Raw genomic sequence first — 24644 nt, forward strand, 5'->3', positions numbered from 1 at the left:
AGCTGGGTTGGTTTATGGCCACAGAGGAGCTGCTTTTGCCCTTTGGGAGCAGCGTTGTTCTTCCTTTGGTTTGGAAGGGAGCTGCCAGCTGCAGCTTCATGTAGAGTCCCTAAAAAGATGCCTGAAAAGTTGCAGAAGTGGCACAGCCCTGAGTCTGGTTTTGCTACAGCTAGGAGTGTGTACAGAGCAGACGTGCATCCAGGACCCTCCGGGGATGCACATAACTGCTTTGGAGTGAGAGGAATTGCAGCCTGAGCGTTTGTTCCTCTCCACTGCCAGCTAAAGGAGCACAGCTCAGGTGGCGGAGCTGTGCTCTGTGTCCCTTGCTGCTCACCACCAGTGCCAGCCCTCCAGCATGGGGAGCTCGGTGGGAGGCATCCCAGCTGGGTGGGCTGCACGTGTGCCAGCACACAGAGCCCCGTCCTTTGTCAGGAGCTCGTGGCAAGAGGTGTTTTACAGGGAGGAGAGAGTTATTTTACAGCTGCAGCGTTGCTCAGCCCGTTCAGAGCTCTTGGCTCGGAGATGGGGCTGGGAAGATGTTCAGCTGTCTGGTGGGACTTCCAGGGAGATATTTTTAACGCTCTCTCTCATGACCAAGCCGAGTTCGAGAGTCGGGGAGAGAAGGAAGAACAAAACCTTATTTTTCTCTTGCATTTTTGAGAAGTAATCTCTCCCTTCCCCTCCCTCCCACCTCCCTCCTTTCTCTCCCTCCCCATCCCCCCCCCCCGCCTCCCATTGCCATGCAGGTGTTCTCGCTGGCAGGTTCCACGTTCAGCCTCCCCTCCTCACATATTTTCGGAAGCCCCCTCACATCTGGGCTGTCCATCAACCCTCTCTTAAATCAGTCGGAAAGCAGCCGGGCAGGTACGTGAACCAGAAGGTATGTGAGCTCGGGCTCCCGGGGGGGGGGGTCTCCCTGGAAGAGTCAACAGAACCACGTCCGTAGTCATCCAGCTGCCCCACAACTTGCTCCCACCCCACATATGTGGCACTCAGGAGCTGGGGGAGAGGGGCAGTGGCTTTTCCCCCCGGGCAGAGGGTGCTTGTGTTTGCCTCTGTGAAGTATCCGCCTTCAGCCCTGTGAAAACACATCTGCTGCTGTGTCCAGGGGGTAATGCGTGTCCCTGGACACGTGCTAAGGAGGTGCAAGAGTGGAAATCTTTCCCTACTTCCACTCGCCGAAGGTTTCCCTTTCCCAAAGATTTGTTGCCTTCTTACCCACTGAAGCTGCACAAACCCAGCGAGACCCATTCTGAGCTTTGGCTTGTTCAGAATCAGCTGAAGGGCCTTTTGTTGTCGCTCAGAGCACTCTCAGTGTTCGTCTTCCAGTCCTGTTTTGAGTTACTTTCTGCTCTTCCCCTTTGGCTCTCTCATGAAATGCAGCAGAATCCGCCGTTTTCCACTTCCAAACACGAACGTGCCAAGCACTGAATTGCTTACAACTGCTCATTTTTTCCCACCAAGGCCAATCCATTTTTCTTGGAAAGCTGCCTGCTTCACGAGCAGGAAATGTGGAGCATCATAAGGCTTTTATTTTATTTTTTTTTTTCTGATCAGAACCAGCCTGCTTTTCACTTCGCTCTGGTACTTCAACAGGAGCACCGTGCTGGTTCTCAGGCAGCACAGTTAGCAGTGTGAGTGTCCCCCTGCTCCCCTAGCCCACAAATGCTGGCAGCTCAGCACTCTGGATGCTGAACCCCTGGAGGTAAAGCTCTGCCCGGCATCACTAGGGCTCGGAGCAGCTCAGTCCTCATTAGGGATCACCTTGAGCTCTCTGCTTAATCCGACACCAGTGTGCCCTTCTGTGCCCACTCGTGGCGCATGAAGGAACATGTGTGCTCGTGGATGAGCACTCTTTGAGCTGCCTGTGTGTCTCTGTGTGTGTGTTGCTGGCAGAGTTTTGTATGCATGAGTGTCACGGGGAGGGAACTGCACGGCTGATGGCAGCGGGGTCAGTGCTGCTGCACAGGAGCTGCGAGCCAGGAGCGGTCACCTGGAATGGAGGAGGGAATGGGATGGCTCCAAGAGTTATTCCTCCCTCGTGGCAATCCACGAGAGAGAGGAGAGGACCCGCTGCCACTTCCCTTGGCTGTTATTTTGGCAAGGTGCTGACAGCAGGAGGAAGCAAGCCGACTTTCAGGAATGGCCTCGTGGTTCAGGCTGTGCAGTGCGGGTTCTGTTCCAGCCCTGCGGACGATGATGGATGAACCACGCGGGCAAAGCCCAGCACCCGGAGCTCGGGGCTCAGTTTCCACGTCCAGGATGCCTCTTTTTCTTTTGAGTGGGGTCTTAAAAGGTTTCCTTCCGATCCCAGACAGCCTCCGGAGCCGCTCCTGTTGTTTGTCACCTTTAAGGGCTCTCCATCAGCCTCTCCTCGCTGCAGCGATTGACCCGGAGGCTGTTAAGCCAAATTCCTTTCTATTTTTTTTTCCAGCGGGATTAATTAACGTGCGTTAAACCTCATTTGCGGCCATTTTCACTTAAAACCGTGACGACTGCTTTAATCCCCAGTCGTTAACAAGGTGGCTGTGATGTTTTAAGCGTTCCTGCCTTGTCTTTAATACAGATTACCTTTCCTGGGAGTGTCTGTGTAGACAGATCCCCTGCAGACATAGCTTTCATGATGGCAGCAATGTTTGAGTTCTTCACGACTTTAATGTGATGTAGGGAAATGGTGTTATCCTGTCTTGCAGATGGAGGAACCAAAAAACTGCTATCGCTGATGCAGGTTGAAAACAGAGTGCCTTTGGCAATGCAAAAAGTCTGATTCTTATCTTCCCACTCCCTCAGCTACCGTCTAGTTCATCCTCCCACTGCTTGTCCTGGATCCTGCCTCACAACGATGACAGGCCAAGTGCATTTATCTTCTGTGGCTGTTTTCGAGCCTCTTTTTCATGCTTGTTGCCCCGCAGAGGGCTGTCTCTGTTGGATAACTCGGTTATCTCTGCAGTCTTCCAGACAACGGAGTGCTGTTGGTTAGGAGATAGCTGGATGTGGAGCCTGGTGCTATTTCAGAATCCCCTATATGCACACGGCCTCCCTGGTCTGCAAGAAAACAAGACAGTGAGGAGTGGACAGTCAGAGCTTGGCCGAGTGTTGGTCTGCTTGCAGGTTAAACCTGCTGTGGGTCAGCTGCACACGATGGGCTGTGGATGGGATGATCTTAGGTGGTCCTTGGATGAAAATGGTAGTGAGATGAACTGCTGCGGTGGGACTGCTTCCACCTGCTGGATGTTCGTCGGTGGAGGGGTTAGGAAGGCTCGTGGCATCCCTAAATGTGGACTTGCTGGCCTTGTCTCCACGTGTCCTTGCACCAGGACACCGCTGCTGGCTGGGAGCAGCGTCTGCTCCCTAAAAGGGGCGAGCCGGTGTAGTTGGAAGTCACCACCACGTGGGTGGAGGGGTGAGGACCACTCACCCCTAAGAGCCTTGCACTCCTTGTTCTCAGCAGCAGAAAATATTGCCGGTAACTAATGCCCCGCTCAGGGCATGATGATGTAAATCACAGTGCTTTGTAGCGCTCTCCGCGGGAGACTTCCTGGATTCCTGCGCTTGAGAAACGTCTCTTCTTGTGTGAGGAAGAGGAGGGGCAGTCAGGTGCTGGGGTGGGCTGCTCTCACAGCACCTGGGTCGCCCAGAGCAAGGGGGCTGCAGAGGGCGGGTCAATCCTCCTCGTCCTCGATTTCTGTTTGCATAGGAGACATCTCGTGCACATGTATGTGCACAGGAGCATCATAGCTTGGGGGGAAGTTGGAACAGACTGCCAGACTGCACCCCGGGACTGCAGGGGCTCGAGGCCATGGATGGGAACCCTGTGCAGCCTGAGCGGGTGGGGAGCAGGGAGTTAGGGTTAAACGATCTTTAAGGTCTCTCCCAACCGGAGCCATCCCGTGATTTTATGATTCAGAAACTTCAAAGGACCTCAGCCAGGTTAGGGAAGGGATGCTGGGGGCTCGGGGCTGCAGCGGGGTCCGCGCCCACGACGCCTTCATCCTCAGCAAGTCGAGCATCCCCAGCTCGGGGTCCGCGCCCGGGGCTCGGGGCCGGCACCCGGCCGTGACCTTCCCCGGGTGACACGCGGGGACACGCGGCCCCTCCTCCGTCGCCTCCCCCGGGGCGGGGGCTGTGACGCAGGGGGCTCGGCCGGGCTGCTCGGTGCTCCCATCTAGCGGGGACAGCCCGGCTGCGGGCACCTGCCGCGGGGAGCGCCTATGAACGCCGTGCCTCTCTGTGCCTCTCCCCACCCAGAGCCCGACCTGGAGGATTGCAGTTTCGGCTGCCGAGGGACTTCGCCCCAAGAGAGTCTCTCTTCCATGTGAGTGGCCTTAGGGTGGGCCGGGAGCTTTGGGGTGGGGAGGGGTGGGGAGGGGTGGGGAGGGGAGGCTCGTGATCTCCTCCTGGGGAAGGCGTGGGGCTGCTCCGTGGGGCAGGCAGGAGCGAGGGATCTCCTCCTGAAGTGGGGCTGAGAAGAGCGGAGATGGGAGGAGGGGAGAAGGGAGGGGAGGAGCACGGTGCAGGTGAAGGGTCTCTGACTGCCCCCCAACCCTCCTCAGGTCCCCCATCAGCAGCCTGCCGACCCTCTTTGACCAGACGGTGTCCTGCAGCAGCAGTGGGCCGCTGGAGAATGTCCCCCAGGCCACCCCCAACATCGAGCAGCTGCTGGAGAAGCAGGGCAACGGGGAAGCTGGCGTCAACAGTGAGTCACTGGGGGCTCGGGCTGCGGGAGGAGCGATCCTCCTGCTTGTTTTGGGGGGGGGGTTGCCCGTAGAAAACAGAGCCAGGCTGGGGATGAAGCACTGACCTGTGTGGCATGGGGAGGGGCTGGCAGTGGGGCTGCGTTCTGGGGGACAGTCTGTTCCCACACTGTGCTCTAATTGCAGTACCCCTTTGTGCTCCCCCTTCTCCTCTTCCCTCTGTCCCCCATCTCCCCCTCGGATTCTGTCCCTCCCCCCCCCTCCCCCATTTCGTTCCATCCCTGCAGTTGTAGAAATGCTCAAAGCTCTGCACTCGCTGCAGAAGGAGAACCAGCGGCTCCAGGAGCAGATCATGACACTGACAGCCAAGAAGGAGCGTCTGCAGCTCCTCAACGTCCAGCTCTCTGTCCCTTTCCCAGTGGTGACCAGCAGCAACGGGCCGGGCAGCCAGGCCCACTACATCCTGCCCACCAACGGTGAGTGGGAAGCATCGCCCCGTGCCCCCTTGTAGGAGGTGCTGGGGTGGGCAGGGGTGGGTCACGGCGGGGAGGATCTGACCCATTTATCTGGCTGTAGCCACTGGTGGTGAGCCATTGCTGTGGCAACGTCAGGCTCCACCCCTGACTTTCTGTTCTCACTTTTTTCCTCCTTGCAGTCTGCAACAACGATTCCCTGAGCATCAGCAAGAGCCCCCCGTGCAAGAACAGCTTTGGGATCGAGAACTCGCTCTCCACTTCCTCTGAGGTATATGGGTCACACATCCCCCCAGCTGGCCGGGAAAGGGACTGGGGAGGGAGCAGAGCAGTGCAGTGCAGTGCTCTGACTTGGTGTCCAGCTCACAAAGCCTCATAGCCGGGGCCCAGAGACCAGACTTCATTCTCTGGAGTCGCTCCTTCTCGGTGCTGAGGGTTGCTGAGCCTGGGAGAGAGAGGTGAGAGTGCTTCCAGGCTATTCCAGCTGCGCTTTTAGAGATCCAGCAAAGCGTGTGGGACCTCGCTGAGCATACGCCTGCACTTGCACTCACAGCCCCCTTCCCACCTCCAGCTCCAGCCCCCCCCCGGAGCTGAGCTGACCTCTCACAAGCTGCCCCAGTCCGATGCTCTTATGTCCGTTTCTCCCCCAGGACCCTCATTCAGGTTGCCCCAGCAGGAGCAGCTCTTCCCTGTCCTTCCACAGCACTCCTCCGCCCCTGCCCATGCTGCAGCAGAGTCCTGCCTCGCTACCCCTTCCCGGGGTGCAGCAGGTGAATGGCCTGGCCAGGGTGGCAGGCAGCGGGCTGGGGGGTGGCACCAGTGCCAGCCACAGCCTCTCCACGGTGCCCATGGTGGACGGCCTGATGGGGACCGTGGCAGGAGGCCAACAGATGCCCATCAACGGGATCCTGGGGAATCTGAACGGAGCTCAGGCCGCCCAGCCTCCAAGCACGCTGACGCAGGCGAGCGGCCCTCCGACCTTGCAGCTCTCCACCAGCCTGAGCAGGTGAGGACGGGGAGCTCGTGGGGACAGCCGGGCCCCTCTCCAGCAGTTTAGCACCAGGACGGGGGGAGGGAGCCCTGTGCACCAGGACCAAGGCGGGCTGTGCTGATGCTGGCTGCTCTGCTCCCTTGCAGCATGCCGAGCCTGAGTCCCCTGACAGAGCAGCAGCGGCACGTCTTGCACCAACACGAGCAGCAGCTCCAGCAGCTCCAGCAGCTCCTGACTTCTCAACCGCTTAACCCGGTAAGCGTGCCTGCTGGCACCTTCTGTCTGATGAGCTGTGCTATGGGAAGGCCTCGGAGCTGGGATGGGAAGCGTGGCTCTGTCCTGCAGCCAAATCCCTCTTTCAGTGCCTTCTTCCCATCTCGGGGCTGCTGTGCGTGGAGCGAGGAGGAAAGCTGTAGGCAGGAAGGTGTGGCATCTCCTGGAGGGGGGAGATGGGGAGATAGGGGGTTTGGACTTCTTTGTACAAAGGAAAAAAATGTAATCAGGGTTTCGTGCACCCTGAGGGTGTGAGAGCACGGCAAAGCTAAGCCAAGGTAAGAGCAGGAGTGCTGTTACCTCCTCCTGCCAACTCTGAATGCAGACCGGGTCTGCTCCTGCTGCAGATGTGCTGAGGCTCACAGGAAAGGAGGAGCTCACTGGAGGACATCGAGTGTAGAAAGAGAGAAGCACCAAATTGCTCGGTCCTGAGGCAGGCAAGCCGTGCTCAGGCACTCTGATACGGGGAATTAGAGGTGGATGTGGGGGCAGGGGAAGGGCTGGGGAGCTGCTCTGGGGGTCTGGCTGTGCCTCCCGGGGGTAACAGCAGCAGCAGGCGTGGGAAGGCTGCGTGGATGGATGGTGCACAGGACCCAGACCCGCAGACACTCGGTGCTGTCCTTGGCTGCAGTGCGGTTACAGCGGAGCGCTCACAGCTCCCGTCAGTGAAGCTCTGCTCGTTTCTATCTCCCGTGAACTTGGCCTGGTGCTTTGCCTGGATTTCTGGGTCAGGCTATTTATAACCAGGGAAAAGCAAATTTCAAAAGGCTTCTCTTTGCAGTGGCTGATGTCACCGTGTCATCAGCTGCATCCCTATGGGCATGGAGACAATGTCAGCTCTCAGCGTGCCGCATTGGTCGATGGTTGCTATAGTGACTCCTGCAGTTCAGTTGGGTGCCAGGGCATCCCTCCAGGCTCAGGTGTACCGTGGTCCTCATCCCCAGAGCTCAGCTCACCCTGCCCCACCCCGGGGTCCAGCAGGATGGGCCGGGAGAGGAAATCAGCATTCAGCACAGAAATCCAGGGTAACGAGTGCCCGCAGATTTAAAATCCATGGATCAATTATTTGGAAAGCACTCAGTGTGTGCCCACGCTTCAGGAAGCAGCAGGGTCAGAGAGGTCACAAGCACAGGCTGCTAACGAATACAACAGATTGCTTTTCTCTTTACCTATAGGGATGTGATGAAGGGCAGTTCTGCCCTGTCCCCATCCGCAGCACGCTGATAGTGCTCCTGGCCTCTGTGCTTTAAGTGTCACCTCTTCCCGAGCCCTTTGGCCCTCCTTTGATGGCTCTCCTCACCTTTCCCCGCAGGAGCAGCAGGCCCTGGTGTTCCAGATGATGCAGCAAATCCAGCAGAAGAGGGAGCTGCAACGGCTGCAGATGTCGAGCTCATCCCAGCTGTCCATGAGCAGCCTCCTGGCAGCCACCTCCACCCCCCTCCTGCACTCCAGCACCAGCGCCCCGATGACCTCGGCCCCCCAGCCGCCCCCCAACAGCAGCTCCCTCATGGCCTCCCTCTCCCCCCAGCAGCTCAACCCTAGCAATGCCCTCCTGGCTCCTCAGGCCACCCCACCGCTCAGCGCTCCTGGGAGCAGCCTCATGGCTTCAGGGACAGGCATCCCGCCCATCCTCACAGCACAGACTAACCCGTTTCTCAACCTGCAGGCTGATGGCAACACCCCAAAAGGAACGGTGCGTATGCTGCTAGCACTACCCTAACCCTGCTGAGCTCCTGGTGCTGGGCACTGTGCACTGTGCACCGCAGTTAACGTGGGGGAACCAGGTGGGCAGCAGAGCCAGGGTGCTCCGCTGGCTTTGTGCCTCACTGAGTAGCCAGTGTCACGTCCTGACAGACCTCCAAGGACTTCTGTAAGGCCCAGGCAGGGCCGTAGGTAGGCACAGCTCCCAGGGCACCCTTCCTAAGACGTGGATGGGCAGCGTGCCCCTTGCAGTGCCAACCCTCGTAGGGCTTCGTGATGAAACTCAAAGGTGACTGCATGCTGAGACCCAGGGTTTAGAAAGGAGTCTTGCACCCAAGAGGGGAGGTCTGCAGCCTCTCTTAAAGCGTCCTTGTACATCCTTGAACACCAGCAACGAGGGATGGGGCGATACTTTTCCCATTCCTCCGTCCCTCCCCTGGCCTGTGCCTGTACCCAGAAGGTCCAGCCCTGGTTGGAGACACTTAGGAGCAGGCAGAGGGGAAGCCTAGGGCTCCCTGGTCTCCGTTGCTCTCGGTGGAGCCTGAGAGGTGGCAGTGAGCAGGGCCAGGTCGGCAGCACAGCAGAGCTCTCTGTTTCTGCCCCTCCGGTACTGATACCTGTCTCCTCTGCGTTTCTCTTTCTGTTTTTTTTTGTTTTGTTTTTGTTTTTTTTTAAAGAGCATGAATGAAAAGGGAGCTCCTCTTACCCAAGACAAGGGCTAAGCTCCCTCTCACCCTGAACAAACCAGCAGCCAACTCCTCTCAGCCAGGGGAATGTGGCTTTCCACAGTCAGCAGCTTTGGTACTGTTAGAGCAATGAGCACAAGGCTTCCGAGAAGCATTTCCTGCTGCTGGGCAATGCCAAGAGGTGCTTTGGAAGACAGTCCGTCTCCGACCAAGCCCTGGTGTCGGGAGGAGCGAAGGTGGGGGGCGGCTTGCTGAGCTGCTCCGTGCCCCACGTGCTCAGAGTGAAGCTGTGTTTCCAGACAGAGTAGAGGAGAGTTAACACCGTGTCCCTGCCGTGAGCACGGTGCAGCCCTCGGGCCGAGGCACTGAGACCACGGAGCATCCTTGGCCAAGAGCTTGGTGGAGGGGGGGGGGGGGCACCCCCTGCTGAGGACACTCGTGTGCAGTGCAGAGGGCCGTGGCAGTGCCCTCGGAGGCAGCTCTGGATGTGACCCACTCGGGGACGTGGTGGCGGTACCTGCGTGCTCTGCTCCTCCCTGCTGGGGATGTGAAGAAGTCCCGTAGCTGAGATTGCTCATCCGTTGGGCTCTTAAGATGCTCTCTTCTCTGTAGCCGTCATACCCCTACACCTCAGCTGGGCCCAGGGCCAGCCTGAAGGACACGGGTGGTGGAGAGATGGGTGAGGAGTGCTGCTCGGAGAGGTGCAAGCCACTGCTGCTTTAAAGGACACAGCCAACATCTGCTCTGCAAGCTGCTGGCGGGTCGGTGCTGTGCTTGTCGTGGGAAAAGCACATTCCTGCTCCTCGTGCTGCCTCTCTTTCCTTCCAAGAAGTCCAAAGCCTGACGTTCAGCTTGAAGAGAAGGGCTGTGCTCCGTGTTACCCCATCGCAGCCAACTCCAGAAGGCTCATTCCAACCTGGCACTTACTTCCCAAGCCTCAGCTGGGCAGCAGAAATATGTGTGCATGGAATAGACAGCCCTGGACCTGGTGCCTGCACATCCTTTCCCCACCACGGATCATTCCAGTCTGGCAAAAAAAAGCCCTAAACACCAAGAAACAGCGTTCTTCCATTGGTCTTAGGCACTTGAGAGAGGGGATCTCCAAGCAGCGGGGCGGCTGCTGAGCTCCCATGCTGGGGCACCCAGACCCTTTGGTCTCTTCCACCTTTTGACCTTAACTCCTTCTCGCAGCCTGAAACCTCAGCGAGGACCTCTGCTTCTGAGCCTGGATGTCCTGGATGGATGGCAGGGCAGGTGGGGCTGCTCTGAGGGAGGGGAGCATGACGTCAGACATACACGTGCCCCCTATTTTCCTCCTCCCCTGGTTAAACCCAACTCTGCTTGGGCGAGGGTGGGGGGCAGGTGTGAGGACTCCAGCAAACAGAAGCTCCGAGGGTCTTAAAATATAACACACAGTCAGACCTGGATCTTTTTCAGCACATTCCCACTGCCCCTAACTGGTTTGCACTATTCGAATTTGTCAGCAGTGGGGCTGTGCTGATGGGACTGGAGGGCTGGTTGTGGGCAGATCTCATCTGCGACGTCTTGCTTCCTTTTTTGGTTCAGTTTGTTGTTTTCTGTCTGGGAAATGATCACCACAAGGGTTGGATGCAGCTAAAAGCAGAGAGGAAAGCTCCGTTCTGAGTTCTGTGAACTGGGCAGCACGCTGTCGTCTGCTCAGAAATACAGTCTCTATTATTTCTTTTAATAGAGAAAAGCTGATGTTTTGGTGAGGTTCAGGAGCTATCAGAAAGATGGGGATGGCAGCTAGGAGTGAAAGTGCAAGGAAAAAAGCAAAGCAAAACAAAACCCAACGACAAAATGAGCCCCTTCCTCATGGTCCCTGCAGTGCAGCCCCAGTGCAGAGCATCTCCTCCTCCCACCCCACATCCATGGGGGCCGGGGGGGTCCAGCAGTGGCTGTGAGCTCTGCAGCTGCACTGCTCGGCTCTGCCCCTCGGGTCAGGAGGGGCACGTAGGGAAGGTGAGAGCCCCGCAGACATAGCACTTACACATTCCTCGGAGCTCTTCCAGAGGTGCCAGCCCCCCTCAGGGCACCCCCCTGCAGCCTGAGGTCCCTTTGGGCAGGGAAGGGGGGGGAGGGGGGTCAGCACCAAGCACCCACATTGCTGTGAAGAGAGGAGGAGCAGGGGAAGGAAAAGAAAAGCTAAAGATTATCTGTGTTTCAGTTGCACTGGGGTACGTTTCTTTACCCGTTTTGATGCTAATGTCTCATTTAGTACGTTGCATGTGTCTTCTTGTTTTGTTTTGTTTCGATTTTTTTTTTTATTAAATAAAAGAGAAAAAATGTGTATATTTTTGGCAATTTAAGGTAATGTAGCTAAGATATATTTTTTTCACGCTGCTTGACTGTTCTTTATTATAATAAATAATATTAATATTAACTTGGGAGACGTCGTTAATGCACCTGTGTGGGTGCAGATGCTCACACCCCCCAACTCCTCAAAGATAACAGGGGCAGAGAGATCTCATGTTCGGTGAAGGGCTCCGTGGGGACGCAGCTCCTGCAGAGCACACTGTGAAGAATACACAGTGTGTGGCCCCACAAAACGCTGCACCGTGGGGCTGAGGCTCTGCGGGGCTGAAGTGGGGGGGTGGGGGGTGTGATGCAGCCCTTGTGGCTGCGGAAAGCAGTGTTTCTCCAGGAGCTGGGTGTCCAAAAGCAGAAGAAAATAAGAAGGAGGAAAAAGGGAAAGAAAAAAAGGGGGAGGAAAAAGGGAAGGGAGAGGGGAAGAGGAAAGGAAAAGGAAGAGAAAGGAAAAAGAAAAAAAAGAAAAAAGGGAAAGAGAAAAGGAAAAGAGAAAAGGGAAAGAGAAAATGAAAAGGGGAAAAAAAGGGGAAAAAGTGGAAAAAAAGAAACGAAGAAAAGATAGAAAAAAAAGTAAAAAGAATGAAAAAAGGAAAAACAGAAAGAGAAAGAAAAAAGGAAAAAGAAGAAAAAGGAAAAAAAGAAAAAAGGGAAAAGGAAAAGAATAAAAAAGAAAAAAGGAAAAAGGAAAAGGAAAAAATAAAAAAGGAAAATAAAGGAAAAAAGAAAAAGAGGAAAGAGTGGAAAAGGAAAAAGGAAAAAGGAAAAGAAGGAAAAAAAAGGAAAAAAAGGAAAAAAAGGAAAAAGGTAAAAAGAAAAAAAGGGGAAAAAAGGAAAAGAAAAGGAAAAAAGGAAAAAAAGGAAAAAGGAAAAAAGAAAAGAAGGAAAAAAAAAGGAAAAAAAGGAAAAAGGAAAAAAAAATAAAAATAAAAAGGAGGGGCGGGCGCTATGACGCGCTAAGAGACAAACTTCCGGCAGCGGGGGGGGCGGTGCGGGGCGGTGCGGGGCCGCGATGGCGGTGGTGCGGCGTGGGGTGGCCGCGCTCGTGGCAATGCTGAGGTCCGCGCTCCCTCCGGGCTTCGCGCTGCCGTACCGCGTGGAGCTGAAGGCGGGGAAGAAATACGCGTGGTGCTCGTGCGGGCACAGCCGGGCGCAGGTGTGCGGGGGGGGGGGGGGGGGTCCGGGTTTTGGGGGGGGTCGGTGGGAGCGGGTCCCGCTGAGCCGCTCTCGGAGCAGCGCGGCCCTTTTTCTTCGCAGCCGTTCTGCGACGGCGCGCACCGCACGTTGGCTCCGAGCAGCGCTCCGCTGCGCTTCACGGCGGAGGAGGACGGCAAAGTGTGGCTGTGCGGATGCAAGCGGACCCGCACCCCCCCCCGCTGCGACGGCAGCCACCTGAAACCGTGGAGGGCGGAGAGCGGACCCCGACGCTGAGCCCCATTGCTGTGCCTTAACGCCTCGACCCCCCCCAGTCCCCCCCTCCGATCCGTATCCGCACTCTGAGGGGCACCGTAGGGATGCAGTGCGGGTCCCGAGGGGCGTTGGGGGGTGGGGGGGGGGATACAGACATTTACCCGATAACTGTACAGGAAGATGTGAATGTTTTATGGGGTGCCACGACGGATGGGACGTGAACGCACGGAGCTGTGTGGTTTGTGCCATAGAGGGGGGAAAAAACACACACGGATGGGGTAGGGGGGGGTCCCGCAGCACCGCAGTCCCACATGTGGGGGGGGGGAGGAACGCAGTGACCCGGGATGGAGGAGCAGAACTTGAAGATAGCGATCCCGAAGCAATTCGTGAGCCCAGCGATGCACGCCGGCCCCCAGCCCCACCCCCCCCCCAGCTCTGGGCTGAAGGGCACTGTCACGCTTCTGGTCTGCATCCAAAAATCCAACGTGGGGATGGGAAATGAATGTCCCGTCGGGGCAGTGAGGGGCGGGGGGGGCAGACCCATCCAAAAATAGCCGAGCCCCCCCCACACACACACACACAAAGGAAAACACCTTTGCGATCTGTGCCTCCCTCTGTACACGTCTCTCTTTATAGATGCACATATATATAATATACAGAGCTGTACAAAACCCCCGCAGGCGTCCCCCCCCCTCCCCTCCCCCCCTTCCGCCGTTAGGTCAGCGCGGACCCCGCGGGGCCGTGGGCCGCGGCTTTGCGGCAGCGGGTGGGGGGCAGCGGGGGGCAGTTCGAGGCTCCGTGGGGAGCGGCGGCGGCCGTGGGGCTGGGAGAGCCGTGGGGCGGCGTGGCGGGGCTGGGAAGCGAGGGGGGGGTGCGGGGCAGCGTGGCGGGGCTGTGGGCTTTGTCGCTGAGCGATTCGCACTCGGACGCTCCACTCGTGTTGGTGCACTCGGGGGTGGGCGGCTGCGGCAGCTTGAGGCGCTTGCAGGTCGGCTGGACGCGGTACTTGAGCGGCAGAGGACCGTTCTGCAGGGGGCAGAGCACGGCACCCTACACACCCCTTGCACCCTACACACCCTGTGTACCATGCACCCTACACACCCTGTGCCCTACACCCAGTGCACCTCGTGCACTTTGCCTCTTCTGCATCCCGTGCACCCCGTGTCCACCCCACGGCCCATTCCCACTGGGCACCCTGCATGCTGTGCACCCCGTGCATCCCACACCCCCTGCACCAGCTGTGCCCTCCTTCTCCACCCCCCTCCCCACCCCCCAACCCAGGCCGCCCCACTGCTGCGGGTGGGAGGCAGCCACCCCCACCCTCTCCCCGTCCCGTGCTCACCCTCCTCCAGGGGTATATATAGGCGATGTCCAGCAGCGTGTAGTACTCCCTCAGGGGCTCATCTCCGTAGAGGACCTCCACCTGGTGCAGGGGACAGCATCATTGCCCCGAGGTGGGGGAACGGGCCAAGCTGGGGGGGGGGGCCAGCACGGGGCAGCCCCCACGGGTGCTCACCTGGTACTTGCTGGGCACATCCATTTTATTGCGCAGGAACTTGGCCAGGTGCATGATGGTCATGGCCGCGGGGCAGCGCAGGAACCGCACCGCGTTCCTCTGGGGGAGAGGTGGTGCTGAGAGCCCCCCCCCCCCCCCCCCCCCCCCGGCGTATCCCCGCTGCCTCCCCCCATCCCGCACGCTCACCTTCTCCTTCTCCATGTCCCCGTTCTCGATGGTCCCTTTCTTCTCCTCTCTGAAGGGCAGGAAAGCAAAGAGGGGACAAAGAAGTTGAAGGAAAAAGGGAGAGGAGAGAAAACACAGTCCTCCGTGGGGGAAGGAAGGGGGTACGACTGGCGGGGGGGTGGGGGGGGGGGACACCTCGGGACCCCTCGCAGTGCCCTTGGCTGTGCCATGCACACAGAGCAGCGTCTCCAACAGTGAGGGCCACTGCTGTGTGTGTGTGGGGCTGAGCCCTGTGATGGGCTCTGGATGCTCACAGCCCCACATTGTCCCCCCCGCCTCCATCTGCCCCACGTCCCCCCCCCGCCCAGCAGTGTAACGCTACCTGGCTCCCTCGTAGAACTCAATGGACAGACTGACGATGCCGTCCTCTGCCGGCTGTGCCCCGTCGCGCTGCGGCACCTCCCCGCGGTCCTCGTTGGAGCCATTGGGCACTGGGGGGCACAAGGGGGGGGGGTTGGGAGTGGGTGCTGAGCCGGGGGTCGCGTGGGAGGAGGGTGGGACCCCATGGGTGGGCACTCACCCTCAGCCACGGGGTACGTGGCGTAGAAATCGCGGCGACGCTTCATTTCATCTGCAAGAGGGGAAAGGGGGGAGGGGGTGAAGGGAAAGGAAGGCCCGGGGGGGGGGGAGGGGGGCACGGCCGGGGGTCCCGCAGTGCCGACCCGCATCACACCTGTGAACAGCCCCGGGACTAACTTGTACACCACGTCCTGCAGCGTTCTGTCTGACCTGCGGGGACAGCAAACGAGAAACGGCGGTGGGAGCGGCACTTCGGCCCCCATCCCACCTCCACAACCCCCCCCCCCCCCCCCCCCAGTCCAGGTGTGGGGTACCCAGCGAGGAATCCCGCCCCCCCCTCACCTGATGCTGAGGAGGGGTCTGGTTTTGTGCACCTGAGCGTCGCACATGGGGCAGTACTTGTTGGCCTCCAGGTAGCGCACGATGCAGGTTTTGCAGACTGCGGGGACAGAGACCACTGAGCGGGGCAGCATCCCCCGTTTCCACCCCCCGCCTCCCACCTCCGGAGACCCACGCACGGCGTGGGGGCACCCGCGCCCACTCACAGGAGTGCAGGCACTCCACGATGGTGGCGGCGTCGATGAAGTACCCCCCGCACAGCGCGCACATCAGGTGTGGGTTCAGCTCGGTGATCTTTATCCGGGTGGTCCTGTGCATGTTGTACCAGCTCCGCCCTGGGGAGGGGGGGGTAGGGAGGGGGGGGGGGGGGGGTGGGTCAGACACGCGTGGGGACCTCCAGCATGGCTGCACCGGGAGGGGGGGGGCGGTGCTTGGGGGCTGTGTGGGTGCTGGCATCCCCCCCCAAGGTGCAGCCGTGCCCCCCTGCTGCAGGACTGCATCCCCGAGCACACGCCTGTGCTTGCAGCTGAGCGGGCACGCGCTCACGTGCACGAGCGTGCTTTGGTTTCGTTGGACGGAAGAGGCACCTGAGCCTCTCGGTTACTATAGAAACTCCCGAATCCGCGCCCGGGCACTGTGGGCATCTGTGCACAGAGGGGGGGTGCACGGATGGGGGTGCACGGATGGGGGTGCAGGACCAGGTGTGTGCGGGGCGGGCAGTGTCCCCCCAGCACCGCGAGGGATCCCCCCACTCCGTCCGCGCCGCCCTTTTCACAATGGGACGGAGCAACCACGGCCCGAAATCACCGCACTTTTATGGTTTCCATGGCAACCCCCACATGGCTGCATCCGAAGGGCGAGCGGGGAGCACGGGGTGTGCACGGCGGGTGTGAAAAGGGTGTGCAAGGGGTGTGTGATGGATCTGAAGGTGTGCACACGACAGGGACCCCCATCCCAGCATCCCCCCCGCCGACACTGTAACCTCCCCGTGCTGTATTTCCCCCTTCCGCGGCCCGGGGGGGCGGGGCAGGGGGCAGCAGGGGCTTTGCTCGCACCCCCACCCCCTGGGGAGCACGGGCTGCTCCAGGTCCCCCCCCCCGAGACCGTTCCCCCTCCCACCCACGAGCCGGAGCTCCCCGGGCCGAGGGGCGGCAGTTCCCGCGGGGGTCTCCCGGTGGGGTGGGGGGGGACGGACACAGAACCACCGGCACAAACCGGTTCCGGTACGTGATAACGAACAGCCACGGTTCCCTGCGGTGGGGGGGGGGGGAACACAACCGGGGGGGGGGATTGTCCCGGAGCCCCCTCCCCAAATCCCCACCGCGGGAGAAGGAGGGAGGAGGGGGGGGAAGGGCGTCTCAAAGTCACCGCTCGCTCGGGGCCGCCGCTCCGTACGGACGCACCGGGACGGGGCACGCGGAGAACAGACCCCCACCGGCGGGACCACCCCCCCCACACACGCCCCCCCCCCGCGTGTGTCACGCGTCCCCGCATCCCGGCCGTGGGTGACACCGCGTCGGGGACACGGACACGCGCGTTAACGGAGCCGGTCACACCCCCCAACTCCCCCACACCCGCGGTGACACCCCCCGGCCCGGACACGCGGGACCCCGCGCTCCCCCACCTCGGGGGGCATACACACACACACACACACACTCCGGGGGGGGGGGGGAGCTCCCAGCCACTCTCAGGAAAGGATTGTTACCCCCTCCCCCCCCCCGCTGCCCACGTCCTTTCTACCGAGGTCGCCTGCCCCCCCCTTCCTCCCCCCACACCCACCCCACGCCGCGCGGAGCTGTCAGTGCCCGGCACCCCGCGCCCGTGGGAGGGGGGGTCACGGCCATCGGCCATTTTGAACGTGGAGAGAAAAGAGCGGGGGGGCGCGGGGGGACCCGGTCCGTACCTGCTGGCGCTGCCCCGGCTCGGCGCGGCTCGGCTCGGCGCTGCGGCCGGAGCTTTTATATTAATTTCTTTTTTTTTTTCTCTTCTTTCTCCCGTTTCTTTTTTTTTCTTTTTTTTTTCTTTTTCTTTTTCCCCCCTTCCCTCCCTTCCTCCTCCTTTTTTTTTTTCCTTTATTTTTTTTTCCTCTTTTTTTTTTTTTTAATTTTTTCCCTCCTCCAGCCGCCGCCAGGCCCCGCCCCCCCTCACTCACGTGACCTCATTCCTATGGGGTGTTGTGGAGTGAGGGGCCGAGATTGCGGCTCCCACCCCCCTCACTTCCCCCCCCCCCCCCCACGTTCTTCCCCCCTCTTTATGGCCCCACGGAGATCCGGGACCCCCTCCCCCGCGGTGGCACCACTCACCGAGACCCTGTGCCCTCCTCCCAGTCCCGTGGTACCCCGGGCCCTGCGCGGTGCTGGTGGTGCGGGGGGGAGGATGGGGAGCAAATCGGCCCGGGGGGGGGGGGGGAGGGAAGATAAAGGAAAAAGGGGGAGGGAAAGGAAACAAAAACAAAAAAAGGAAAGGAGAAAAGGGAGGAAAGAAAACGAATAGGGGAGAAAAAAAGAAAGGGAAGGGGAAAAACAAGGCAGGAAAAAGAAAATAGATGTAGAAAAGGAAAGGAAATAGAAGGAAATCCCGCACAGTTTCCGCGCCTCTCAGGGCCGTGGCCGCAGTGCTGCTGCCAGCGCGGTCTCTGTGGCGCAATCGGTTAGCGCGTTCGGCTGTTAACCGAAAGGTTGGTGGTTCGAGCCCACCCAGGGACGAGCCGCGTTTTTACCGGGCTGCAGTAACTTTATTTATTTATTTTTTTCCCTCCTCCCCGATCCGAATCCGACCCGACGCGGTCCCCGCGGGCTCGCAGCTCCCTGCGCTGTGTCTGCGTTTCGCTGGGAAGACAAAAGCTGAAAGGGATCCAAAATCTGCGCTGCTGAAGTCCTCCTCTCTTACAAAGCCTTTGTAAAACAGATGCCACAAAGCTGCAAAATCTATTCACGTTCCCGGCCTGTCCTGCTCTTGTTTTCATACCAGAAATAAGGAAGTTCATTTTTTTACTGCGGGGTGCAAAGCGGTGCCAGGAGCTCCCTGCTGTTCCCAGCACAGAGACGGGGGTGGGATGGGATGGGGTGAACAACGAGGCTGTGGTTGGGATTGGAGTGGGGATGGGATGGGAATGGGATGAGATGGGAAAAGGGATACAGATGGGATGTGGTGGGATGGGGGGGGTCGCAACAACAAGGTTGTGGTTGGGACTAGGGTGGGGATGGGAATGGGATGAGATGGAAAAGGGGATAGGGATGGGATCACGGCTGCCCTTAGATTTCTCTGGAAGGTGAAGGGCAGAGCAGTGCCCGGGGGGATCGCTGCTCTGAGCTGTGTGTGGGGGGGGGGGTGGGGGCTGCGTTGGCACTGAGCTCAGCCACAATCTGCCTTTCATTTCCTCCTGGCTTTGGTGCTCCTCTCCCCAGTGCGAGGCACGTCCCTGCCAGACAAAATGCGGCCTTTGACTTTGTTCCCGCAAGAAACCTTTCACAAAGGAAAAGCCTTTAAAAATCCGTGGGCCGCGGGATGGGCTGAACGTCCGGGATCGGCTCCGGGGCTGGGGGAGGTTGGGGGGGGGGAGGTTGGGGGGGGTTTCATGGAAAGCAGGCGGGTGATCTGCTGTGCGTCCTGACAGCGTTTCCAAACACGTGGCCCTCTCCCCCTCTGCCACAACATCACTCCCTGAAGTGAAACACGGAATCCCGTCTCCTCCGGGGCTGAGCTGCTGCGAGACACCGCCGCACTGCTCCCACACCACCGGGGACTGGAGGAAACCGGACCCCTCGTGCCCCTTATCCCACCCCCCGTGCGGGTTATGGTACAGCCCAGCTGCGCAGCGCCTCTGCATGGATGCTCAGCTGTGCAATTGCACATCCAGCCGTGCAATACCTGGAATGCACACACCCAGCCGTGCAACCCAGCCGTGCAAAGCCGGGTGTGCAATGCTGGGTGTGCACACGCCCCATTCCGCCCCTCCCCCCCCGTCCCGGCATTCCCCGCTCGCTATGACTCTTCATTTTCCCCCTCCCTCCCTCTCTATGGTCGCATCCACTTAGGCCCCGCCCCTCGGCCGGACAGACCACCAATAGCGAGGTGCGAATTGACAGAAGGACCGCGGCGTTGACCAATGGGAGGAGGAAGGGGGCGGGACGGCGGGGTTGAGGCCGGGGCCGAAAGCGGAGCGGCAGCGCCGGGTGTGGGGGTGCTCGTACGGCCGGCATCATGGTGGGTGCCGGGCCGGGGCACCTCGGGGGGTGGGAGCGGGGTCTGCCGGGCTCCGGATGAGCGAAAAGCCGCGTGTGGGAGCTGGGGGGAGGCCGCAGCGGATTCTCAGGCCGGGGCAGCGCGGTGGGGTAGGGCCCCAGTGTGGGAATCCAAAGGCAGAGGGGTGGGGGGCAGGGCAGGGCTGAGTGTGCCCTGTGGGGCTGTGAGGGGGGTCCGTGTGGGGCTGGGGGGATTGGGATGTATGCGGCTGTACCCACCCCCCCAGCCCCCCTTTGCTGTACTGTGCCTGCTGCCTTTTCTTGCAGTCGATTATGTCATATAACGGCGGGGCCGTGATGGCCATGAAGGGGAAGAACTGCGTGGCCATCGCCGCCGACCGCCGCTTCGGGATCCAGGCACAGATGGTCACCACGGACTTCCAGAAGATTTTCCCCATGGGAGAGAGGCTGTACATCGGGCTGGCAGGCCTGGCCACCGACGTGCAGACGGTGTAAGTGCTGCTGTCCCAGCTGCACATCCCCAGGGCGAGCTTGGGAGAGGTGTATTTGCAGGAGCAGCGAGTGGCAGTGCTCCTCTGGTCTCCCTTCACTGGGGTTTTGGGGCTGTTGCCCCAAAGGGGAATTGCACCTGGGGTACCTGCCTGTCTCAGGCACACATCAGGAGCAGCCAGTATCTCTCTGAGCAACGCAGGTGAAGATGAAAGCAAAAGGAACCTGCTTGGGCCTTAACACTGATGCTCCTCTCTTCTTGCAGGGCCCAGAGGCTGAAGTTCAGACTGAACCTCTATGAGCTGAAGGAAGGAAGGCAGATCAAACCTCAGACTTTTATGAGCATGGTTTCCAATCTGCTCTATGAGAGACGGTAACTGTCAAACAACTGAGTGCTGTTACGTCTTAGCAAAGGGTGCAGCTGTTGGAGTTTATCTGATTCTAGAGAGCTGGGAGGCTGAGGAGGGTTCCTTGGAAAGACTTGTTTTGATGTGAGAAAAGGGAACTTTCGTTTACTGACAATGTTATCTTCAGTTTCCTTGCCAAATAGCGAGTTTTGCTAAAATACTCCACTAGCTGGACAAGTTTATTCACTTTGCCACGTATAAACCACTGTGAGATGCTCCTAGATCGACCTGAAAGGTCCCCCACCAAAAGTGCCCATGGGATATTTTCCTTGTATAGATGTTTGCGTGCGACCTGGAACTGTTTCCAGATGGTTAAACCCTTTTGTGCTCTGCTTTTCTTCCCAGGTTTGGACCTTACTACACAGAACCTGTCATTGCTGGCCTGGACCCCATAACACACGAGCCTTTCATCTGCTCCCTGGACCTGATTGGCTGCCCCATGATCACTGAGGACTTTGTGGTTAGCGGCACCTGCTCGGAGCAGATGTATGGCATGTGTGAGTCCCTCTGGGAGCCCGATATGGTGAGTGAGGCAGCCAGGTTCCACCCAGATCCTGGGCTTCTGCCTCCTGCTGTCAGCTGCAGGAGCAGGGAGGAGGTTGGATGGACAGCTCTCTCCTTGGATGACTTGGGAGAAGAAAGGCTGTAGCTCACAGCAGCCTGCAGGAAAATGCTTGCAGCATCTTGCTGATATTTGGGAGGGGTGACAAAATCTCAACGTCCAGTTCTTGGGCCAACTAAAAGAGCTTCTTTTCTTCAGGAACCTGATCACCTTTTTGAGACCATCTCGCAGGCCATGCTGAACGCAGTGGACAGAGATGCCATATCTGGCATGGGTGTAGTAGTACACATAATGTGAGTGCTGCTCTCTTTCCCTTCCAAACAGAAGTAGACTTGAACGACCTGTGGGTTACAGTCAGTTGAGGGATTGCCTTTCCAGCCATCTCCAGGCTTGTTCCTTTTCAACAGCATTCTTAGACAGTTCTGAAGTGGTTTTATTTCCCACATAAGCTACAACTGCAGCAGTTAACTCTAGAGTTCAGCTCTCACTGCAGTGGCACTGAGCAAGAAGAGAATGCTCTTTGCCACAGCAGGATGTGAGGTTACCTTCCTGGCTGCAGTGACAGAGCTTATTTTGCTCATGTCATTGCTGTGCATGAGCCTGCTCAGCCCCCCCGGGGCACAGTGGCAGGAGGAGGGGGTTTGCTGAGTTCTGACAGCCACCTTCCATGACTCTGCATGTGCACACTGCACCCTGGGAGGAAAATGATGATCTGCATGGAAGCACTGAACACCGATTTGCTCACGGTCTTCTCTGTGTCTCCCTCTTTAGTGAAAAAGACAAGATCACCACCCGGACTCTGAAAGCCCGCATGGATTAGCCCAGCACAGCTGTTCCTGTGTCTCTCAGCCCAGTTTGTGTGCAAGCTTTTTTTAAATAAAACTCTGTATTGTAATGAATTTTCCTTTTCTTGAGTCCAAACAGTGCGATTAATTCCTCATCTCTAAAGCTACAGGAAGGAGCTGGGGTTTCATGCACTATCAGAGCTTATCTTGCTCATATTCCTCAGCCCACCTCTACGGGCAGCATCTCCTGGCAGCTCTGAGTGGTTCTCATGTGCAGCACGTGGCAGCATCAGCCCTCGGGAGCCCACAGTGCTTTTCCAGCTGTGCTGAATCCAGGGCTGAAGATGCCCACACACCCCCGGGCAGCACCAGCTGAGCTTCAGATCGTTCCCAAGAGGACAGCAGCGAGGAACGCACGTACACAAAGTTTTAATTTTATTTTTCTCTGCTTGGAGACTCATCTCGTAACATGCATGCATTTCAAAACAGTAACGGGTGTCTCAAACTGCTCCTAGCAAACAGACAAGCACAGAGGACTTAAAATTCCTATTTAAAAAAAAAACAGCAGTGGGAAAAAACAAAAACGAAAACCCTAGAATGCATTATTATTCTTTTCGTTTTGTTTGAAACTTAATTTATTTCACATTTGTTTTCAGTTGCACTGATGAGCCCTGCCCCCCTCCCCCCCAAGGACCTGTGTGTTAAACACTCCTTTGCCACAGCTCTGCACTGTGCAGCTGAACGAGGAGCAGTGCAGGGTGGGAGTGGTGAAAACCAAAGCCACCATCAGCAGTGGGGAGTTGGTTTCCCCCAATGCTTCAGCACTGCCATTATTTCACAAGAACTCACTGAAAAGAGCAAGGAGGGGCAGCAGTGGCTGACAGAGACTGGAGAGTGGCTCTGAAGGAGAAGGGAGAGGTGACAGCGAACCTGAAACCGTGTTTGGAGGAGGGGAGGAGATGCTGCTGTGACAGTGATCCATCTCAGATCGGCTGCACGCTGTCACAAACCAAGGTTTAGTGCACGCTGACTTCTGAAGGGTTTGTGCCACCTCGGGGTGGGATGCAGCTCCAAGGGAGGCCTCGGTAAAGACTGCACAGCAGTCACAGGACCGGGAGGCAGCTGAGATGAGGACAGTCCCTATGCAACGTGGCCCCGCAGCCACCAGACCGCCTCACTGTGCTCCTGGGGGGGGGTGGCTGTGGTCAGAGGTCACTCCTGGGGGCTGTGCTGTGCCCTGTAGGGAAGCACGAGTCCTCTCCCAGCTCCCAAAGCACGACTCAGCCACGGCACAGCAGCCAGGATTCCTGGGGGTGGGAGCACAGGAATGCAGGGCAGCAGCAGCCACCAACCCCCCCCCCCCCCCCCCCCCGAGGAACTTCACAATCACGGCCTTTCTCACAAACACCAGAACCCCCCCCCCCCCCACCTCCCCGAGATGGGAGGGAGTGCACTGCTCCCTGCAGTGAGAAGTGAGCTCCCACTGCCACTGCTCGTGCACAGAACAGCACGCCGTGCCCCAGCACTGACCCACAAGTGTGGGTGCTGCCTCCTAAAGCCCCCCCTCTCCCCCCCCCCCCCCAGGACACGCAGCTCCCACGCAAGGCCTTTCGTATTGCACCAGCAGGGCAGCGCAGCACTCAACCTGGCACAGCTGCAGTCTGCCTTCCCCACCCCCTCTCCCTTTTTGCCCCAGGACCTCTCTTAAGCAAGCTCAAAGCAGATTTCAGCGCTCACAGTTCAGCACATCAGGACCACGCTCTGAGAAAGAGTGCCCTGGGATGGGCAGGACAGGACCCTGCCCCGAAGCCCTCCCCTGCACCAAGCTGCACATCTACACACAGCTACCTACGTCCAGCACACTACAATAAACTCACACCAGCAACAGACAACAAACGAGCACGAGCAGCTGTAAAACCAGAAAGGAACGGGCTCCGCTTTCTTCTTAAATACTTGAGTTAAAAAAAAAAACAACAACAAATGACCTAAAATAAGATTAAAAAAAAAACAACACCCAAAAGAAACAAAAAAATCCCTTTAAAAAAAAAATATTTGCAGCTTCACCTCTTATTCTGGTAATAAAAATACTGTCTAGAAAGGAAAATGAGCGTTTTGAATGTAACGTTGGTGCTGCCCCTCTGAATGTAAACAATATCCCACATGCTCCTGTTAAACAGAAGTCACACACCTGGGAAACACGTCCTTATGGGGCCACAGCCTCCACCCAGAGCTGCAGCTCTGTCAGAGTAAGACAACACAGCTCAGCCCACGGAGCCCCCTCTCTCCTCCCCATCCTTCCCTCCCCCCCCCCCCCATACACACTTCCCTCTTCTGTGACCATAAATAGGTGACATAAGGATGCTCGGTTTGAAAGGAGCTGCCTGGGGGAGCAGCAAAGCTTATGGGGCCAAAGCTGTGGATCCAATGCATATCTTTAGAAGTGTGAAGAACAAAAAGCAATCTATCCTTTCACTCCTCGTGCTCAAGTCAACGTTAAGTGCTTCTTTTCTTTTTTCTTTTCGACTACAGCCACCAACATAATGCCCACAAAACTGGCCGCTGCCCTCCCCCATGGAGCTGCTGTGAGGCTGCCCCACCTCAAAGGGAACGGCCCACAGTGAGCACAACGATCCGGATCCCTCTGTGACCCCCAGCAGTCATTCCTGACTCCTATTTACAGTGTGCCTCTATGGGCTGAAGCTCCAGGCCCTTCTGTCCCCTTCCAAGCTGAGAGTGGTGGTGTTCACATCACATCACGAGAACAGCCCCCACCCCACAGCCCGTGGGAAGGGCTGGGACACAGCGAGCACCAGAGATCCCCCAAAAGGAGTGAGCTCTGCAGCCATCCCAAAGAGCTCCGTCCCGAAACAAAGGCATGTGTGAAGGCAGTTCAAGGCAGATAAGCAACGCGTTTCGAGTTTTGTTCAAGATGCTAAATCCTGCTGAAAAAGGAAAGGAAATGTACCGAGGAACCCAAAGAAACGGAGCCCACAGCCTGAGAACCCAGCTGGGAGAAACAGCACGCTGCTCAGTCACACCAA

At 58.3% G+C, this 24644-nt stretch overlaps 5 protein-coding genes and 1 non-coding gene across 7 annotated transcripts in view; 5 read left to right on the forward strand and 1 right to left on the reverse strand.

Moving 5' to 3' along the window:
* MLLT6 (MLLT6, PHD finger containing) overlaps window positions 1-9154 on the forward strand; it is a 34790-nt gene extending 25636 nt beyond the window's left edge. For both annotated transcript variants that reach the window (XM_065753802.1, XM_065753803.1), the window contains exons 12-20: window positions 747-864; window positions 4249-4315; window positions 4554-4696; window positions 4982-5170; window positions 5350-5438; window positions 5818-6173; window positions 6305-6413; window positions 7744-8124; window positions 8810-9154. In XM_065753802.1, coding sequence (XP_065609874.1) covers window positions 747-864; window positions 4249-4315; window positions 4554-4696; window positions 4982-5170; window positions 5350-5438; window positions 5818-6173; window positions 6305-6413; window positions 7744-8124; window positions 8810-8854 — 1497 coding nt within the window. In that variant the 3' untranslated portion in view covers window positions 8855-9154. The remainder of the gene's footprint in view (window positions 1-746; window positions 865-4248; window positions 4316-4553; window positions 4697-4981; window positions 5171-5349; window positions 5439-5817; window positions 6174-6304; window positions 6414-7743; window positions 8125-8809) is intronic.
* RPL19 (ribosomal protein L19) overlaps window positions 1-24644 on the forward strand; it is a 203873-nt gene that overhangs the window by 83945 nt on the left and 95284 nt on the right. The gene's annotated exons all lie outside the window — the stretch shown is intronic.
* On the forward strand, window positions 12140-12605 carry CISD3 (CDGSH iron sulfur domain 3). Its single transcript, XM_065753792.1, has 2 exons — window positions 12140-12302; window positions 12404-12605. Exons 1-2 carry the CDS (start codon window positions 12159-12161, stop codon window positions 12575-12577), a joined length of 318 nt encoding a protein of 105 aa, XP_065609864.1. The 5' UTR covers window positions 12140-12158; the 3' UTR covers window positions 12578-12605.
* On the reverse strand, window positions 13262-17142 carry PCGF2 (polycomb group ring finger 2). The gene is made up of 10 exons (XM_065753828.1): window positions 17059-17142; window positions 15362-15490; window positions 15159-15255; window positions 14971-15026; window positions 14818-14868; window positions 14620-14728; window positions 14259-14307; window positions 14073-14171; window positions 13899-13979; window positions 13262-13582 (listed from the first exon to the last, which is right to left on the reverse strand). The coding sequence occupies exons 2-10, from the start codon at window positions 15471-15473 to the stop codon at window positions 13271-13273; spliced, it is 966 nt and encodes a 321-aa protein (XP_065609900.1). The 5' UTR covers window positions 15474-15490; window positions 17059-17142; the 3' UTR covers window positions 13262-13270.
* Window positions 17787-17860, forward strand: TRNAN-GUU (transfer RNA asparagine (anticodon GUU)). Its single transcript has one exon. It is a non-coding gene; the product is annotated as a tRNA-Asn (tRNA).
* Window positions 19325-21711, forward strand: PSMB3 (proteasome 20S subunit beta 3). The gene is made up of 6 exons (XM_065753835.1): window positions 19325-19361; window positions 19667-19851; window positions 20115-20222; window positions 20602-20779; window positions 21017-21111; window positions 21590-21711. The coding sequence occupies exons 1-6, from the start codon at window positions 19359-19361 to the stop codon at window positions 21636-21638; spliced, it is 618 nt and encodes a 205-aa protein (XP_065609907.1). The 5' UTR covers window positions 19325-19358; the 3' UTR covers window positions 21639-21711.

The sequence above is a fragment of the Cyrtonyx montezumae genome, unplaced genomic scaffold (genome assembly GCF_038088225.1).
Source record: "Cyrtonyx montezumae isolate F1298 unplaced genomic scaffold, pur_monq_1.0 scaffold_82, whole genome shotgun sequence".
Classification (NCBI taxonomy): Eukaryota; Metazoa; Chordata; class Aves; order Galliformes; family Odontophoridae; genus Cyrtonyx; species Cyrtonyx montezumae.